The 18418-nt window shown below is 60.5% G+C and overlaps 1 protein-coding gene across 1 annotated transcript in view; it reads left to right on the forward strand.

The window, feature by feature from the left end:
- Positions 1-18418, forward strand: part of rnf31 (ring finger protein 31) — a 95205-nt gene that overhangs the window by 46334 nt on the left and 30453 nt on the right. Inside the window, exons 15-16 of the mRNA XM_063039084.1 lie at positions 5176-5274; positions 10584-10673. Coding sequence (XP_062895154.1) covers positions 5176-5274; positions 10584-10673 — 189 coding nt within the window. The remainder of the gene's footprint in view (positions 1-5175; positions 5275-10583; positions 10674-18418) is intronic.

An 18418-nucleotide genomic window follows, 5' to 3' on the forward strand; every position in this document is an offset into this window, starting at 1 on the left:
CCCCCCCGCACTCCCCTCTCCCACACTCCCCTCTCCCACACTCCATCCACATCCCCCGCACTCTCCCCCCACACTCCCCCCTCCCACACTCCACACCCCCCACACACTCCCCCCACACTCCCCCCGCACTCCCCTCTCCCACACTCCCCCCGCACTCCCCTCTCCCACACTCCCCCTCCCACACTCCACCCCACACCCCCCCACACTCCCCCCACACTCCCCCCCACACTCCCCTGCACTCCCTTCCACACTCCCCTCTCCCACACTCCCCCCTCCCACAACCCCCCACACTCCCCCCCACACTCCCCCCCCACACTCCCCCCACACTCCCCCTGCACTCCCTCCCACACTCCCCTCTCCCACACTCCCCCCTCCCACACTCCACCCCCCCCACTCCCCCCCACACTCCCCCCCACACTCCCCCCTCCCACACTCCACACCCCCCCCACACTCCCCCCCGCACTCCCCTCCCACACTCCCACCACTCCACCCCCCCACACTCCCCCCCCGCACTCCCCTCTCCCACACTCCACCCACATCCCCCGCACTCTCCCCCACACTCCCCCTCCCACACTCCACACCCCCCACACACTCCCCCCGCACTCCCCTCTCCCACACTCCCCCCTCCTACACTCCACCCCACACCCCCCCCACACTCCCCACCGCACTCCACTCTCCCACACTCCCCCTCCCACACTCCACCCCACCCCCCACAACACTCCCCCCGCACTCCCCTCTCCCACACTCCACCCACACCCCCCACACCCCCCCAACACTCCCCTCTCCCACACTCCCCCCCCACACTCCACACCCCCCCACACTCCCCCCACACTCCCCTGCACTCCCTCCCACACTCCCCTCTCCCACACTCCCCCCTCCCACACTCCCCCCCCACACTCCCCCCCCACACTCCCCCCTCCCACACTCCACACCCCCCCAACACTCCCCCCTCCCACACTCCACACCCCCCACACTCCCCCCTGCACTCCCCTCTCCCACACTCCCCTCTCCCACACTCCACACCCCCCCACACTCCCCCCGCACTCCCCTCTCCCACACTCCCCCCTCCCACACTCCACCCCCCGCACACTTCCCCCCACACTCCCCCCTCCCACACTCCACACCCCCCCAACACTCCCCCCACACTCCCCCCGCACTCCCCTCTCCCACACTCCCCTCTCCCACACTCCACACCCCCCCAACACTCCCCCCACACTCCCCCCGCACTCCCCTCTCCCACACTCCTTCCTCCCACACTCCACCCCCCCCCACTCCCCCCTCCCACACTCCACACCCCCCCAACACTCCCTCCCACACTCCCCTCTCCCACACTCCCCCCTCCCACACTCCACCCCCCACACTCCCCCCCACACTCCCCCCTCCCACACTCCACACTCCCCCCACACTCCACACCCCCCCCACACTCCCCCCGCACTCCCCCCGCACTCCCCCCTCCCACACTCCACCCCCCCACACTCCCCCCCACACTCCCCCCCCCACACTCCACACCCCCCCCAACACTCCCCCCGCACTCCCCCCTCCCACACTCCACACCCCCCCACACTCCCCCCCCGCACTCCCCTCTCCCACACTCCCCTCTCCCACACTCCACCCACATCCCCCGCACTCTCCCCCCACACTCCCCCCTCCCACACTCCACACCCCCCACACACTCCCCCCGCACTCCCCTCTCCCACACTCCCCCCTCCTACACTCCACCCCACACCCCCCCACACTCCCCCTCACACTCCCCACCGCACTCCCCTCTCCCACACTCCCCCTCCAACACTCCACCTCACCCCCCACAACACTCTCCCCCCGCACTCCCCTCTCCCACACTCCACCCACACCCCGCGCACTCTCCCCCCACACTCCCCCTCCCACACTCCACCCCACACCCCCCCGCACTCTCCCCCCACACTACCCCCTCCCACACTCCCACCCCACACTCCCCCTCCCACACTCCCCCCACACTCCCCCCACACTCCCTCCCACACTCCCCCACACACTCCCTCCCACATTCCCCCTCCCCTCTTGCCCTACACCCTCTCTCCCCTCCGCTCTCGCCTTACACCCTCTCACCCCTCCCACTCTCACCCCCCCACTCTCATCACCTCCCTCTCACACCCTCACCCCCTCACCCCCACCCCCTCACCCTCCCACCCACACCCCCTCACCCCCTCACCCTCTCACCCTCACCCTCCCACCCTCACCTTCACCCCCTCACCCCTCTCCCCCTCCCACCCACACCCCTCACCCCCTCACCCTCAACCTCCCACCCACACCCCCTCACCCTCTCACCCTCTCACCGTCACTCACACCCCCTCACCCTCACCCCCTCACACCCCCTCACCCTCAGCCCTTCACCCTCCCACACTCAACCCCTCACCGTCACCCTCACCCCCTCACTGTCACCCTTTCACCCTCACCCTCTCACCCTCACCCTCTCACCCTCACCCTCTCATCCACACCCCCTCATCCTCACCCCCACCCTTTCACCCCTGCCCTTTCACCCTCGCCCTCCCCCTCTTACCCTCGCCCTCCCCTCTCACCCTCTCACCCACACCCTCTCACCCTCTCACTCCTCATCCTATCACCCCCTCATCCTATCACCCTCCCACCCTCACCCTCACAGCCTCACCCTCTCACCCACATCCTCTCACCCTCATCCTCTCACGCCCACCCTCTCACCCTCACCTTCACCCTCTCACCCTCACCCCTCCTCCACACCCCTTTACCCTTCCCTGACACCCTTCCTCCTCCCCACTGCCCCCTTCTGCCTCCACTACTCCACCCCCACCCTCTCTGTCCCTCATCTCCTCTGCTGTCTCCCCCGCCAGTATGCTCCACACACTGCACCTCGCCCCACCTCTTGCTGTCCCCCTCCCTTGATCCCTCCACTCTTCACTCCACCTGTTCCCTCCTTCCCTCGCCCCCCCATTCCTTCACTCCCTCGCTCACAGCCTCCCTCTGACCCCCTTGTCCCCTCTTCAGGCTCCCCCTGCTGCTCTGTGTGGAGACACTGTTCCGCGCGGAAGCCCGAGGCGGCCGCTGGATCCCATCGCCAGGGCCAGTGTGGTGGGGGGTGGTCGACAGGACGGCGGGTTTGCTTAACCCAGTGCGATCAGACCCCACCTCCTGGGGTGGGGTGCAGTCAGTTAGATGCTCAGTCGTGTTGTCCTCTCTCCCCCTCTCTCCCCCCTCTCCACCCCTCCCCCTCTCCCCTCTCTCCCCCTCCCCTCTCTCCCCCTCTCCCCTCTCTCTCCCCCCTCTCCACCCCTCCCCCTCTCCCCTCTCTCCCCCTCCCCTCTCTCCCCTCTCTCCCCTCTCTCTCCCCCCTCTCCCTCTCTCCCTCTCTCCCCCTCTCCCCCTCTCCCCTCTCTCGCCCTCTCGTTCCCCCTCTCTCCCCCTCTCCCCTCACTCCCCCTCTCTCCCCTCTCCCCTCTCTCCCTCTCTCCCCCTCTCCCCCCTCTCTCCCCCTCTCTCCCCTCTCTCCCTCTCTCCCCCTCTCCCCCTCTCCCCTCTCTCCCCCTCTCCCCTCTCTCTCCCTCTCTGTCCCCCTCTCTCCCCCTATCTTTCCCCCCTCTCCACCCCTCCCCCTCTCCCCTCTCTCCCCCTCCCCTCTCTCCCCTCTCTCCCCTCTCTCTCCCCCCTCTCCCTCTCTCCCTCTCTCCCCCTCTCCCCCTCTCCCCTCTCTCGCCCTCTCTTTCCCCCTCTCTCCCCCTATCTTTCCCCCCTCTCTCCCCCCTCTCCCCTCTCTCCCTCTCTCCCTCTCTCTCCTCTCTCCCCCTCTCTCCCCCTCTCCCCTCTCTCTCCCTCTCTGTCCCCCTCTCTCCCCCTATCTTTCCCCCCTCTCCACCCCCCCCCTCCCCTCTCTCCCCCCTCCCCTCTCTCCCCCCTCCCCTCTCTCCCCTCTCTCCCCCTCTCTCCCCCCTCTCCCTCTCTCCCTCTCTCCCCCTCTCCCCTCTCTCCCCTCTCTCTCCCCCTCTCTTTCCCCCCCTTCTCCCCCCTCTCTCCCTCTCCCTCTCTCCCCTCTCTCCCCTCTCTCCCTCTCTCCCTCTCTCCCCTCTCTCTCCCTCTCTCTCCCTCTCTCTCCCCCTCTCTCCCTCTCTCCCTCTCCTCCTCTCTCCCCCTCTCTCCCCTCTCCCTCTCTCCCTCTCTCCCCCTCTCTCTTCCCCTCTCCCCCCTCTCCCCTCTCTCCCCCTCTCTCCCCCCTCTCTCCCTCTCTCCCTCTCTCCCCCTCTCCCCTCTCTCTCCCCCTCCCCCTCCCCCTTCCCTCTCTCCCCCTCCCCCCTCTCTCCCCCTCTCTCTCCCCCTCTCCCCCCTCTCTCTCTCCTCCCTCTCTCTCCCTCTCTCCCCCTCTCCCCTCTCTCCCCCTCTCTCCCCCCTCTCTCCCCCTCTCCCCCCCTCTCTCCCCTCTCTCCCCCTCCCTCTCTCTCCCCCTCTCTCTCCCCCTCTCTCCCCCCTCTCTCTCCCCCTCTCTCCCTCTCTCCCCTCTCTCTCCCCCTCTCTCCCCCTCTCCCCCTCTCCCCCTCTCCCCCTCTCCCCCTCTCCCCCTCTCCCCCCTCTCTCCCCCTCTCTCCCCTCTCCCCTCTCCCTCCCTCCCCTCTCTCCCCCTCTCTCTCCCCCTCTCTCCCCTCTCTCTCCCTCTCTTCCCCCCTCTCTCCCCTCTCTCTCTCCCCCCTCTCTCTCCCCTCTCTCCCCCTCTCTCCCCCTCTCTCCCCCCTCTCTCTCCTCTCCCTTCTCCCCTCTCTCCCCCTCTCTCTCCCCCTCTCTCCCCCCTCTCTCTCTCCCCTCTCTCCCCCTCTCTCTCTCCTCTCTCTCTCTCTCCCCTCTCCCCTCTCTCTCCCCTCTCTCTCCCCTCTCTCCCCCTCTCTCCCCCTCTCTCCCCCTCTCTCTCCCCTCTCCCCCTCTCTCCCCTCTCTCCCCCCTCTCCCCTCTCACTCCCCTCTCTCTCTCCCCCCCCCTCTCCCCCTCCCCTCTCACTCCCCTCTCTCTCCCTCTCCCCCTCTCTCCCCCCTCTCCCTCTCTCCCCCCTCTCTCCCTCCCTCTCTCCCCTCTCTCTCCCCTCTCTCTCCCCTCTCTCCCCCCTCTCTCCCCTCTCTCTCCCCCCTCTCTCCCCCCTCTCCCCTCTCTCCCCCCCTCCCCCCCTCTCTCCCCCCCTTCCCCCTCCAGCTGCGAGACTGCCTGGACACAGACGACTACAACCTCTTTCACAAGAAGCTGACAGAGAGGACGCTGATGATGGACCCCAAATTCAAGTGGTGCACACACGTGAGACTGATCCCTGGGGTCTGGATGACGGGTGTGGTGGGGGTGGGGGAGTGTTAGGAGAGGCTGTAGAGCCAGACCACACGGATGCAGGCCCCCTTGGCCCATGCCAGCCCGTGACCCGAGCCCACGCCCCCATGCAGCTGTCTCTCTCCATTGATACCGTTCAACCTCTGTGTGGAAAAATGTTGCACCCCCGCCCCAGGCCCCTTTTAAAATCTTTCCCCTCTCACCCTAAACCTATGACCCTTAGATTTGGACTCCCCTACCCTGGGGAACAGACTGTTCCCATCCACTTTATCTACGCCTCTCAAGTTTTCAACTCTTTGCCCCTCTTTCTCCTCTGAGGGATAAAGACCGAGCACTATAACCCCGGCCCTCGAGTCCTGACAGCATCCTGGTAAATTGTTTCTGCCCCTTTTAGCCGTGTCTTCCCTGTAACAGAGTGACGGAAACCCTGCACGCGACTACGTGCGAGGCCTGACCAACATCCCTGTACCCCGTGCCCCGACTGGTGAGGGCCAGCACGCTAAACACGTTTTTACACCACTGTGTGCACCTGTGATGCACTTGCAGGCCTGGTCCCTCTGTTCCTTCACACCCTCTGCCACTTACAGTACAAGTCCTGCTCTGCTGTGACTTCCCAGAGTGGATCAGCTCACACTTAACCCTTTCTGCTGCTCCTCAGCCCACTTTCCTAACTGTTCAGGAACCCACCCCCCGTGATTTATGAAAACCACCTAGTTTTGTGTCTTCCGCATAATTGCTGATCGAGCCTCGAGCATTTGCATCCAAATTCACTTGTTTAAATAACGGATAACAAGGGTCCCAGCACCGGCCCCTGCAGCACCACCACCAGTCGCAGAATCGAGTTTAATATCGCCAGTATTTGTCGTGAAATTTGTAAATTTTGCCGCAGCAGAACAATGCAATACATAGTTGTAGAGAGAAAAAAGCTGAATTACAGTTAGTACGTCCGTGTATATTAAACAGTTGGGTTAACGTAAGTGGGGCAAGGCAGAAATAATCTTTTTAAAAAGTGGTGAGGAAGTGTTCAGTGTCTGTTTAGGAATCTGATGGCAGAGGGGAAGAAGCTGTTCCTGAATCACTGAGTGTGAGCCTTCAGGCTTCTGGACCTCCTCCCCGATGGTAACAGTGAGAAGAGGGCATGTCCTGGGTGATGGGAGGCCCTCAGTGACAAATACTGCCATCCTGAGGCACTGCTCTTTGAAGATGTCTTCGATACGACGGAGGCTCGTGCCCATGATGGAGCTGACTAACTTTACAACTCTCTGCAGCGTACTTTGATCTGATGCAGTAGCCCCCTCTGCCGTGCCCCCCACCCGCAGGCCAGACAGTGATGCACTTCACAATACATCAGTAGAAGCTTTTGAGTATTTTAGCTGACAAACCAAATCTCCTCAAATTGGGAAAGAAATCTAGCTGCTGTCTTGCCTGATTTATAGTTGCAACAATATGCTGTCTCCAGGTCAGGTCCTCAGATACCCAGGAACTCGGGACTGGCCTCCATTCTGAGGAACAACCTTCAATCACCATCACCTGCTTCCTGCCTCCAAGCCGATTTTGAATCCACCGGACCAGCACTCCCTGGATTCCATGGGATCTAACCTCCTAGACCAGTTTGCTGTGGTGAAGGCCCTGCTAAGGTTCCAACAGACAGCATCCACGGCCTTACCCTCATTTACACTTTTGCTTACCTCTTCAAAGAACTCTAGAAACTTTGTCAAGCGTGCCCCCGCCCCCATACACAAAGCCATGTTGATTTCTCCTAATCGGACATTGTCCATCCAAATCCTGGTAGATCCTGTCCCTTCAGTAACTTCCTCACTGCTGATGTCGGGCTGACAGGCCTGCAGTGCCCCAGCTTGTCCTCGCTACCCTTAAGCAACAGAATGACATCAGCCACAGTCCCGTCTTCTGGAACTTTCCTGATTGCCAAAGGTAAATCAAACATCTACCCACGGGCCTCCGCAAATTCTTCTCTCGCCTCCAACAATGTCCGAGGATGCACTCGGTCAGGTACCTGGGACTTCCCCACCTTAATATGCCGTGAGGCTGCAGATCCCTCCTGCTGGTAGTATAAATGTCCTCCAAAACGCCTCTGCTGCTTTCCCTTATCTCTAGATCAGCCGTGATTTTATTTTCAGTAAACAGAGGAAAATTATCTGTTAAAAAAATCCCACCCATCCCCAGCAGCTACAGCATAGGCAGTCCTGCTGACCTCAAAGGAGATGTATTCTCTCCCTTTCCGACCCTTTATATAGCTCTAGGATTTTCCTTAACCCTACCTGCAAGATCTATCTCTTTGCCTTCCTGATTTCCCTCTTAAGAGTATCCTTAATCTTTTTTATAATCATCAAATGATTCACTCATCCCTGACCTCCTAAACCCAATCTATGCTTCCTTCTTTTTGCCGACGAGAGCCTCTGTCTCTCATCAACCGGGGTTCCCTGGCCTTGCCAGGTTTACCCTTCAACATCCTGCTATCACAACCTCCCCCTTGCTGTTTGTTCCCTCAGTCAGACTCTGCTGGATTCTGCCCTAATCCCCTCAAAATGAGCCCAGCTGTCGTTTCAGCTATCCTTTTCCATCACTACCTGAAAGTGGATGGAATTCTGGAGACTGTGCTCTTCGACACAATGAGGTTGTTACAGCCGGGGTTGGTAATGGGGATGAGCCCCCACTACCTGTTACAACGCTCCCAATGGCGTGCACCTCAAGTAGCCTCTGACAACCAAGTCCAGCTCCCGGCCTTCACGTGTGGCTTGGCTGCTAAGCCCAACAGTACCAGGAGAGGGGGCAAGGACGGGTTACTGGCACCATAAAACTAGTTGCTTTGGGCAGATGGGGCTCGTTGGCTGTGTTAGCAGCTCATCCAGGAGAAGGAAAACTCTGATTTCAAACCTCCACTACCTTGTGGCTATACCCACTCATGGGGAAAACTTCGGGAGTAAACCCCAAGGGAAAATTCTGAAGCTGGAGTCTCTTAGGGAGTCTTACATTGAGTTCAATGCTGACTGGCAACTCCTGCGACGCTGCTGGTACTAAACTGTATCAGTCTCTGCCATCCCTTTGGGTTCATCAGTTGCGTGGAGAGGGGGAATTTGCTGCAGGGCAACAGCTTGCTCTCCATATCGTACTGCCCAGGCTTGCCTATCTAGACAGCGAGGACACAACATCTGCGGTCGACCCTGACCGACGGAGGCCTCAGGTGAAAACTAGCTCACCGACAGCCTCTGTTACCTCTTTCCCTACCTTATTCCCCAGGAGCAGGGTCCAATATCGCACCCTCTTCAGTGCATTGAGTCAAGAAACTTTCCTGGAAACACCTCACAAATTCCACCTCACCCAGACCCTCAACATGATGAGTAGCTCAGAAATTAAAATCCCCCACTGATACAACCCAGCTGTTCTTAACAACCGGGAGTAATTGAAGGCTGACACTCAGCGATTCGAGGGCAGCTTCTTCCCCTCTGCCAGCTGATTTCTGAACGGACAGAGAACCCTTGAACACTGCCTCACTACTTTTTTAATTTAACTTTGTTGTAATATTATAGACTTACAGTTTTTATTATGTATTGCAATATGCCACTGTTGAGTAACAGCAAGTTTCACTGCCTGTGCTGGTGATATTAAACCTGACTGAATTCTGAATGCCCCCTGCCCCTCGAGTTCCCATTGACTGTTGCAGATTCTCAGATCTGATCCAGTCGAGGCTTACAAGATTGTGAGAGACATAGACAGAGTGGACAGGGAGTATCTGTTTCCCAGAGGGCATACGTTGAAGGTGAGAGGGGGTGGGTTCGAAGGCGGATGGGAGGGTAAGTTTTCACTCAGAGAGTGGTGGATGCCTGGTGTGGTGGTAGAGCAAATATATCGGAGGCGATTGGATGAGCACATGGATGTGAGGGAGATAGAGGGATATGGATGTTGTGTACGTGGGAGGGACGAGTGTTTGGGTGTTTTTGATTTGCTTTTTATCTGGTTCAGCACAACATTGTGGGCCGAATGGCCGTTCCTTTGCCGTACTGTTTATAATATAGCCCCATCAGAAGATCCCCACTTCTTGGTTCCAAGTTCGGCCCATTTGGCCTCACTGGGCGATGCCCTCCAGAATATCATCTCTCAGCACTGTTACGTCTTTCCTTGTCAAAAAGGCAGCGCAGCCCTCTCTCACCTGTACCTGTGTCGTGCCTGTAACCCCTGCGCCCTGGGATACTGAGCTGCCAGTCCTGCCCTCCTCTCGGCCACGGTTTTGTTACGGCTACAACGTCCATGCCCTCGCAGCCAATCCGCCCCCTGAGATTAAAGAGTAAAGTCTCACTTTATTTGTCACGTCCTTTCAAACACACAGAGGAGCGCTTTGTTGGCGTCAAATCGAATCAGGGAGGATTGTGGTGGGCTGCCCGTAATATCACCACACTTCCAGTGCCAACATAACTTGCCCACAACTCACTAACCCTAACCTGGGTGTCTTTGAACTGTGGGAGGAAACCGGAGCAGGTGGAGGAAACCCACACGGTCACAGGGAGAACATACAAGCTTCTTCAGGTAGTGGTGGGATTTGAACCCAGGTCACTGGTACTGTAAAGCGTTGTGCTGACCGTTACGATACTGTGCCACCCAAGTCTCTGCTTCCATCTCTGACCTGGACAGCACCTGGCATGCGGAATGATCTGGAGCACAGTAAACCCCAGAGAAGCTGCTTCGAAATGTCTAACACAGCTCCCTGATGGGCCATGGCCCTTGTTCTGGCTCAGTTGTTGTTTTTAACCAAGTCACAAGTTATCTTGTGGACACTGGAAATATGGAGCAACGGATTCAAAACGTTGGAGGAATTTTGCTGGGTCAAGCAGAACATATGAATGGAAACGAACAGTCAACATTTTGGGTTGAGACTCTTAATCAGGACAGGAAGTCCCTTCACCTGGACAGGGTGACCATTCATCAGGATAGGGAGACATTTCATCATCTGACTAAAGGAAGAGGGGCAGAAATCAGAACCAGCAGTGATTCAAGCTGAAACAAAGACTGTTTATTTCCATTCATCGATGCTCAGTTCCTCCTTTGTTTTGTGTGTTGCTTATCTTCACCAGTGCAAACAATGATCTCTGGCTGTTTCTCTTCGAGAATGATCTGCAGCTACTCTTTGACCTTTGAAGGGGCTGGGAGAGGGAGAGTGAGTGTCAAGGGTAAGGGAAACTGGTGAGAATCGGGGAGTGGGTTGGGGAAAGGGTGAAGGGTGTTAACTGGTTGATCACCCCCTCACATACCGCTCTCCCCTCTCCCAGTGCTCCAACGGCTTCATCTATGACGGGAACCAGAAGCAAGTGACCTGTCCTCAGTGTCAGGGCAGCTTCTGTGTGGAGTGCAAAAGACCGGTGAGTGGGGCCCGAATTGCACCCTCCCCTCGCTCAACCGTCACTCCCTCCATCACTCAACCGTCACTCCCCCATTGCTCAACCGTCGCTCCCTCCTCACTCAACCATCACTCTCCCCTCGCTCAACCATCACTCCCCTCTCGCTCAACCATCACTCCCTCCCTCACTCAACCGTCACTCCCCCCTTGCTCAACCGTCGCTCCCTCCTCACTCAACCGTCACTCCCTCCTCACTCAACCATCACTCCCCCCTTGCTCAACCGTCACTCCCTCCCTCACTCAACCATCACTCCCTCCCTCACTCAACCGTCACTCCCCCCTTGCTCAACCGTCGCTCCTCCCTCACTCAACCGTCACTCCCTCCCTCACTCAACCATCACTCCCCCCTTGCTCAACCGTCACTCCCCACCTCGCTCAACCATCACTCCCCCCTCGCTCCACCGTCACTCCTCTCCCTCACTCAACCGTCACTCCCCCCTTGCTCAACCGTCGCTCCCTCCTCACTCAACCGTCACTCCCTCCCTCACTCAACCATCACTCCCCCCTTGCTCAACCGTCACTCCCCACCTTGCTCAACCATCACTCCCCCCCTCGCTCCACCGTCACTCCTCTCCCTCGCTCAACCGTCACTCCCTCCCTCACTCAACCGTCGCTCCCCCCTCACTCAACCGTCACTCCCTCCCTCACTCAACCATCACTCCCCCCTCACTCAACCGTCACTCCCCCCTTGCTCAACCGTCGCTCCCCCCTCACTCAACCATCACTCCCCCCTCGCTCAACCGTCGCTCCCCCCTCACTCAACCATCACTCCCCCCTCGGTCAACCATCACTCCCCCCTTGCTCAACCATCACTCCCCCCTTGCTCAACCATCACTCCCCTCTCGCTCAACCGTCACTCCCCCCTTGCTCAACCGTCGCTCCCCCCTCACTCAACCGACCCTCCACCCTCGCTCAACCATCACTCCCCTCTTGCTCAACCATCACTCCCCACCTCGCTCAACCATCACTCCTCTCCCTCGCTCAACCGTCACTCCATCCCTCGCTCAACCGTCACTCCCCCCTCGCTCAACCATCACTCCCCACCTCGCTCAACCATCACTCCTCTCCCTCGCTCAACCGTCAGTCCTCTCCCTCGCTCAACCGTCACTCCCCACCTCACTCAACCGTCACTCCGCCCTTGCTCAACCGTCGCTCCCCCCTTGCTCAACCGTCGCTCCCTCCTCACTCAACCGTCACTCCCCTCTTGCTCAATCGTCGCTCCCCCCTCACTCAACCGTCACTCTCCACCTCGCTCAACCGTCACTCCCTCCTCGCTCAACCGTCACTCCCCCCTTGCTCAACCGTCGCTCCCTCCCTCACTCAACCGTCACTCCCCACCTCGCTCAATCATCACTCCCCCCTTGACTCAACCGTCACTCTGCCGTCGCTCAACCGTCGCTCCCTCCCTCACTCAACCGTCACTCCCCACCTCGCTCAACCATCACTCCACACCTCACTCAACCGTCACTCCCCCCTTGCTCAACCGTCACTCCCCACCTCGCTCAACCGTCACTCCACACCTCACTCAACCGTCACTCCCCCCTTGCTCAACCGTCGCTCCCCCCTTGCTCAACCGTCGCTCCCTCCTCACTCAACCGTCACTCCCCTCTTGCTCAATCGTCGCTCCCCCCTCACTCAACCGTCACTCTCCACCTCGCTCAACCGTCACTCCCTCCTCGCTCAACCGTCACTCCCCTCTTGCTCAATCGTCGCTCCCCCCTCACTCAACCGTCACTCTCCACCTCGCTCAACCGTCGCTCCCTCCTCACTCAACCGTCACTCCCCCCTCGCTCAACCGTCACTCCCCCCTTGCTCAACTGTCGCTCCCCCCTCGCTCAACCATCACTCCCCACCTCGCTCAACCGTCACTCCCTCCTCACTCAACCGTCACTCCCCCTTGCTCAACCGTCGCTCCCTCCCTCACTCAACCGTCACTCTGCCCTCGCTCAACCGTCACTCCCCACCTCGCTCAATCATCACTCCCCCCTTGCTCAACCGTCGCTCCCTCCCTCACTCAACCGTCACTCTGCCGTCGCTCAACCGTCGCTCCCTCCCTCACTCAACCGTCACTCCCCCCTCGCTCAACCGTCACTCCCCACCTCGCTCAATCATCACTCCCCCCTTGCTCAACCGTCGCTCCCTCCCTCACTCAACCGTCACTCTGCCGTCGCTCAACCGTCGCTCCCTCCTCACTCAACCGTCGCTCCCCCCTTGCTCAACCGTCACTCCCCACTCGCTCCACCGTCGCTCCCTCCTCACTCAACCATCACTCCCCACCTCGCTCAACCGTCACTCCCCCCTTGCTCAACCGTCACTCCCCCTCGCTCAACCATCACTCCCCCCCTCGCTCCACCGTCACTTCTCTCCCTCGCTCAACCGTCACTCCTCCCTCACTCAACCGTCTCTCCCTCCCTCGCTCAACCATCACTCCCCCCTTGCTCAACCGTCGCTCCCTCCCTCACTCAACCATCACTCCCCCCTTGCTCAACCATCACTCCCTCCTCGCTCAACCGTCACTCCCTCCCTCACTCAACCGTCACTCCCCCCTCGCTCAACCGTCGCTCCCTCCTCACTCAACCGTCACTCCCCACCTCGCTCAACCGTCACTCCTCTCCCTCGCTCAACCGTCAGTCCTCTCCCTCGCTCAACCATCACTCCCCACCTCGCTCAACCGTCACTCCCCACCTCGCTCAACCATCACTCCACACCTTGCTCAATCGTCACTCCTTCCCTCGCTCAACCGTCACTCCTCTCCCTCGCTCAACCGTCACTCCCCCCTCGCTCGACCGTCACTCCCTACTTGCTCGACTGTCACGTCACTCCTGTCCCTCGCTCGACCGTCTCTCCCCTCTCGCTCAACCGTCATTCCCCACCTCACTCAACTGTCAGTCCTCTCCCTCGCTCAACCGTCACTCCCCCCACACTCAACCGTCACTCCCCCCTCGCTCAACCGTCGCTCCCCCCTCACTCAACCATCACTCCCCCCTCGGTCAACCATCACTCCCCCCTTGCTCAACCATCACTCCCCTCTCGCTCAACCGTCACTCCCTCCCTCGCTCAACCGTCACTCCCCCCTTGCTCAACCGTCGCTCCCCCCTCACTCAACCGACCCTCCACCCTCGCTCAACCATCACTCCCCTCTTGCTCAACCATCACTCCCCACCTCGCTCAACCATCACTCCTCTCCCTCGCTCAACCGTCAGTCCTCTCCCTCGCTCAACCGTCACTCCACACCTCACTCAACCGTCACTCCTCTCCCTCGCTCAACCGTCAGTCCTCTCCCTCGCTCAACCGTCACTCCACACCTTGCTCAACCGTCACTCCTTCCCTCGCTCAACCATCACTCCTCTCCCTCGCTCAACCGTCACTCCCCACCTCGCTCAACCATCACTCCCCACCTCGCTCAACCGTCACTCCTCTCCCTCGCTCAACCGTCACTCCCCACCTCGCTCAACCGTCACTCCCCACCTCGCTCAACGATCACTCCACACCTTGCTCAACCGTCACTCCTTCCCTCGCTCAACCGTCACTCCTCTCCCTCGCTCAACCGTCACTCCCCCCTCGCTCGACCGTCACTCCCTACTTGCTCGACCGTCACGTCACTCCTGTCCCTCGCTCGACCGTCTCTCCCCTCTCGCTCAACCGTCATTCCCCACCTCACTCAACTGACAGTCCTCTCACTCGCTCAACCGTCACTCCCCCCTTGCTCAACCGTCGCTCCCCCCTCACTCAACCGACCCTCCACCCTCGCTCAACCATCACTCCCCTCTTGCTCAACCATCACTCCCCACCTCGCTCAACCATCACTCCTCTCCCTCGCTCAACCGTCAGTCCTCTCCCTCGCACAACCGTCACTCCCCACCTCGCTCAACCGTCACTCCACACCTTGCTCAACCGTCACTCCTCTCCCTCGCTCAACCATCACTCCTCTCCCTCGCTCAACCGTCACTCCCCCCTCGCTCGACCGTCACTCCCTACTCGCTCGACCGTCACGTCACTCCTGTCCCTCGCTCGACCGTCTCTCCCCTCTCGCTCAACCGTCACTCCCCACCTCGCTCAACTGTCAGTCCTCTCCCTCGCTCAACCGTCACTCCCCCCACACTCAACCATCACTCCCCCCTCGCTCAACTGTCACTCCCCCCACACTCAACCGTCACTCCCCACTTGCTCAACCGTCACTCCTGTCCCTCGCTGAACCGTCACTCCCCCCTCGCTCAACCGTCACTCCCTACTCGCTCGACCGTCACGTCACTCCTGTCCCTCGCTCGACCGTCTCTCCCCTCTCGCTCAACCGTCACTCCCCACCTCGCTCAACTGTCAGTCCTCTCCCTCGCTCAACCGTCACTCCCCCCACACTCAACTGTCACTCCTTCTCGCTCAACCGTCACTCCCCCCACACTCAATCGTCACTCCCCACTTGCTCAACCGTCACTCCTGTCCCTCGCTCAAACGTCACTCCCCCTTCGCTCAACCGTCACTCCCGTCCCTCGATCAACCGTCACTCCCCCCTCGCTCAACTGTCACTCCCCCCTCGCTTAACCGTCACTCCCACCTCGCTCAACCGTCACTCCTCCCTTGGTCAACCGTCACTCCCCATCTTGCTCAACTGTCACTCCCCCCTCGCTCAACCTTCACTCCTCCCCCTCGCTCAACCGTCACTCCTCTCTCGCTCAACCGTCACTCCTCCCTCGGTCAACCATCACTCCTCTCCCTCGCTCAACCCTCGCTTCCCACCTCACTTAAGCCTTGCTTCCCACCTCACTTAACCGTCACTCCTGTCCCTCCCTCAACCGTCACTCCTGTCCCTCGCTCAACCGTCACTCCCCCCACACTCAATCGTCACTCCCCACTTGCTCAACCGTCACTCCTGTCCCTCGCTCAACCGTCACTCCATCCCTCGCTCAACCGTCACTCCCCCCTCGCTCAACCGTCACTCCCCCTTCGCTCAACCGTCACTCCTGTCCCTCGCTCAACCGTCACTCCCCCCTCGCTCAACCGTCACTCCATCCCTCGCTCAACCGTCACTCCCCCCTCGCTCAACCGTCACTCCCCCCTTGCTCAACCGTCACTCCCCACCTCGCTCAACTGTCACTCCCCCCTCGCTCAACCTTCACTCCTCCCCCTCACTCAACCGTCACTCCTCTCTCGCTCAACCGTCACTCCTCCCTCGGTCAACCATCACTCCTCTCCCTCGCTCAACCGTCACTCCCCCCTCGCTCAACCGTCACTCCTCCCTCGCGCAACCCTCGCTTCCCACCTCACTTAAGCCTTGCTTCCCACCTCACTTAACCGTCACTCCTGTCCCTCCCTCAACCGTCACTCCTGTCCCTCCCTCAACCGTCACTCCTGTCCTTCGCTCAACTGTCACTCTTCCCTCACTCAACCGTCACTCCCCCCTCGCTCAACCGTCACACCTGTCCCTCGCTCAACCGTCACTCCCCCCTCGCTCAACCGTCACTCCTCTCCCTCGCTCAACCGTCACTCCCCACCTCGCTCAACTGTCACTCCTCCCTCGCTCAACCGTCACTCACCCCCGCTCAACCGTCACTCCCCCCTCGCTCAACCGTCACTCCCCACCTCGCTCAACCGTCACTCACCTCCTCGCTTAACCGTCACTCGTCTCCCTCGCTCAACCGTCACTCCCCCCTCGCTCAACCGTCACTCCTCTCACTCGCTCAACCGTAACTCCTGTCCCTCGCTCAACCGTCACTCCCCCCTCGTTCAACTGTCACTCCTCTCCCTCGCTCAACCGTCACTCCCCCCTCGCTCAACCGTCACTCCTGTCCATCGCTCAACTGTCACTCCTCCCTCACTCAACCGTCACTCCCCCCTCGCTCAACCGTCACTCCTGTCCCTCGCTCAACCGTCACTCCACCCTCGCTCAACCGTCACTCCCCCCCTCGCTCAACCGTCACTCCTCTCCCTCGCTCAACCGTCACTCCCCACCTCGCTCAACCGTCACTCCCCACCTCGCTCAACCGTCACTCCTGTCCCTCGCTCAACCGTCACTCCCCCCTCGCTCAACCGTCACTCCTCTCCCTCGCTCAACCGTCACTCCTGTCCCTCCCTCAACCGTCACTCCTCTCCCTCGCTCAACCGTCACTCCTGTCCCTCCCTCAACCGTCACTCCTCTCCCTCGCTCAACCGTTACTCCTCTCCCTCGCTCAACCGTCACTCCTCTCCCTCGCTCAACCGTCACTCCCCACCTCACTCAACCGTCACTCCTCCCTCACTCAACCGTCACTCCCCCCTCGCTCAACCGTCACTCCTCTCCCTCGCTCTACCGTCACCCCTCTCCCTCGCTCAACCGTCTCTCTACCCTCACTCAACCGTTGCTCCCCCCTCACTAAACCGTCACTACACCGCTCGCTCAACCGTCACTCCTCTCCCTCGCGCAACCGTCATTCCTCTCCCTCTCTCAACCGTCACTCCCCCCTCACTCAACCGTCACTCCTGTTCCTCGCTCAACCGTCACTCCCCCCTCGCTCAATTGTCACTCCTCTCCCTCGCTCAACCGTCACTCCCCACCTCGCTCAACCGTCACTCCTCCCTCGCTCAACCGTCACTCCCCCCTCGCTCAACCGTCACTCCTCTCCCTCGCTCAAACGTCACCCCTCTCCCTCGCTCAACCGTCACTCCCCACTCGCTCAACCGTCACTCCCTCCCTCGCTCAACCATCACTCCTCTCCCTCGCTCAACCGTCACTCCCCCCTCGCTTGACCGTCACTCCCCACTCGCTCGGCCGTCACGTCACTCCTGTCCCTCGCTCGACCGTCACTCCTCTCCCTCGCTCAACCGTTACTCCTCTCCCTCGCTCAACCGTCACTCCTCTCCCTCGTTCAACCGTCACTCCCCACCTCACTCAACCGTCACTCCTCCCTCACTCAACCGTCACTCCCCCCTCGCTCAACCGTCACTCCTCTCCCTCGCTCTACCGTCACCCCTCTCCCTCGCTCAACCGTCTCTCTACCCTCACTCAACCGTTGCTCCCCCCTCACTAAACCGTCACTCCCCCGCTCGCTCAACCGTCACTCCTCTCCCTCGCGCAACCGTCATTCCTCTCCCTCGCTCAACCGTCACTCCCCCCTCGCGCAACCGTCATTCCTCTCCCTCGCTCAACCGTCACTCCCCCCTCACTCAACCGTCACTCCTGTTCCTCGCTCAACCGTCACTCCCCCCTCGCTCAATTGTCACTCCTCTCCCTCGCTCAACCGTCACTCCCCACCTCGCTCAACCGTCACTCCTCCCTCGCTCAACCGTCACTCCCCCCTCGCTCAACCGTCACTCCTCTCCCTCGCTCAAACGTCACCCCTCTCCCTCGCTCAACCGTCACTCCCCACTCGCTCAACCGTCACTCCCTCCCTCGCTCAACCATCACTCCTCTCCCTCGCTCAACCGTCACTCCCCCCTCGCTTGACCGTCACTCCCCACTCGCTCGGCCGTCACGTCACTCCTGTCCCTCGCTCGACCGTTACTCCCCTCTCGCTCAACCGTCACTCCCCACCTCGCTCAACCGTCACTCCCCCCACACTCAACCGTCACTCCCCACTTGCTCAACCGTCACTCCCCCCACACTCAACCGTCACTCCCCCCTCGCTCAACTGTCACTCCCCCCTCGCTCAACCGTCACTCCCCACTTGCTCAACCGTCACTCCCCACTCGCTCAACCGTCACTCCATTCCCTCGCTCAACCGTCACTCCTGTCCC

This window comes from Mobula hypostoma (genome assembly GCF_963921235.1).
Source record: "Mobula hypostoma chromosome 10 unlocalized genomic scaffold, sMobHyp1.1 SUPER_10_unloc_1, whole genome shotgun sequence".
NCBI classification, from domain to species: Eukaryota; Metazoa; Chordata; class Chondrichthyes; order Myliobatiformes; family Myliobatidae; genus Mobula; species Mobula hypostoma.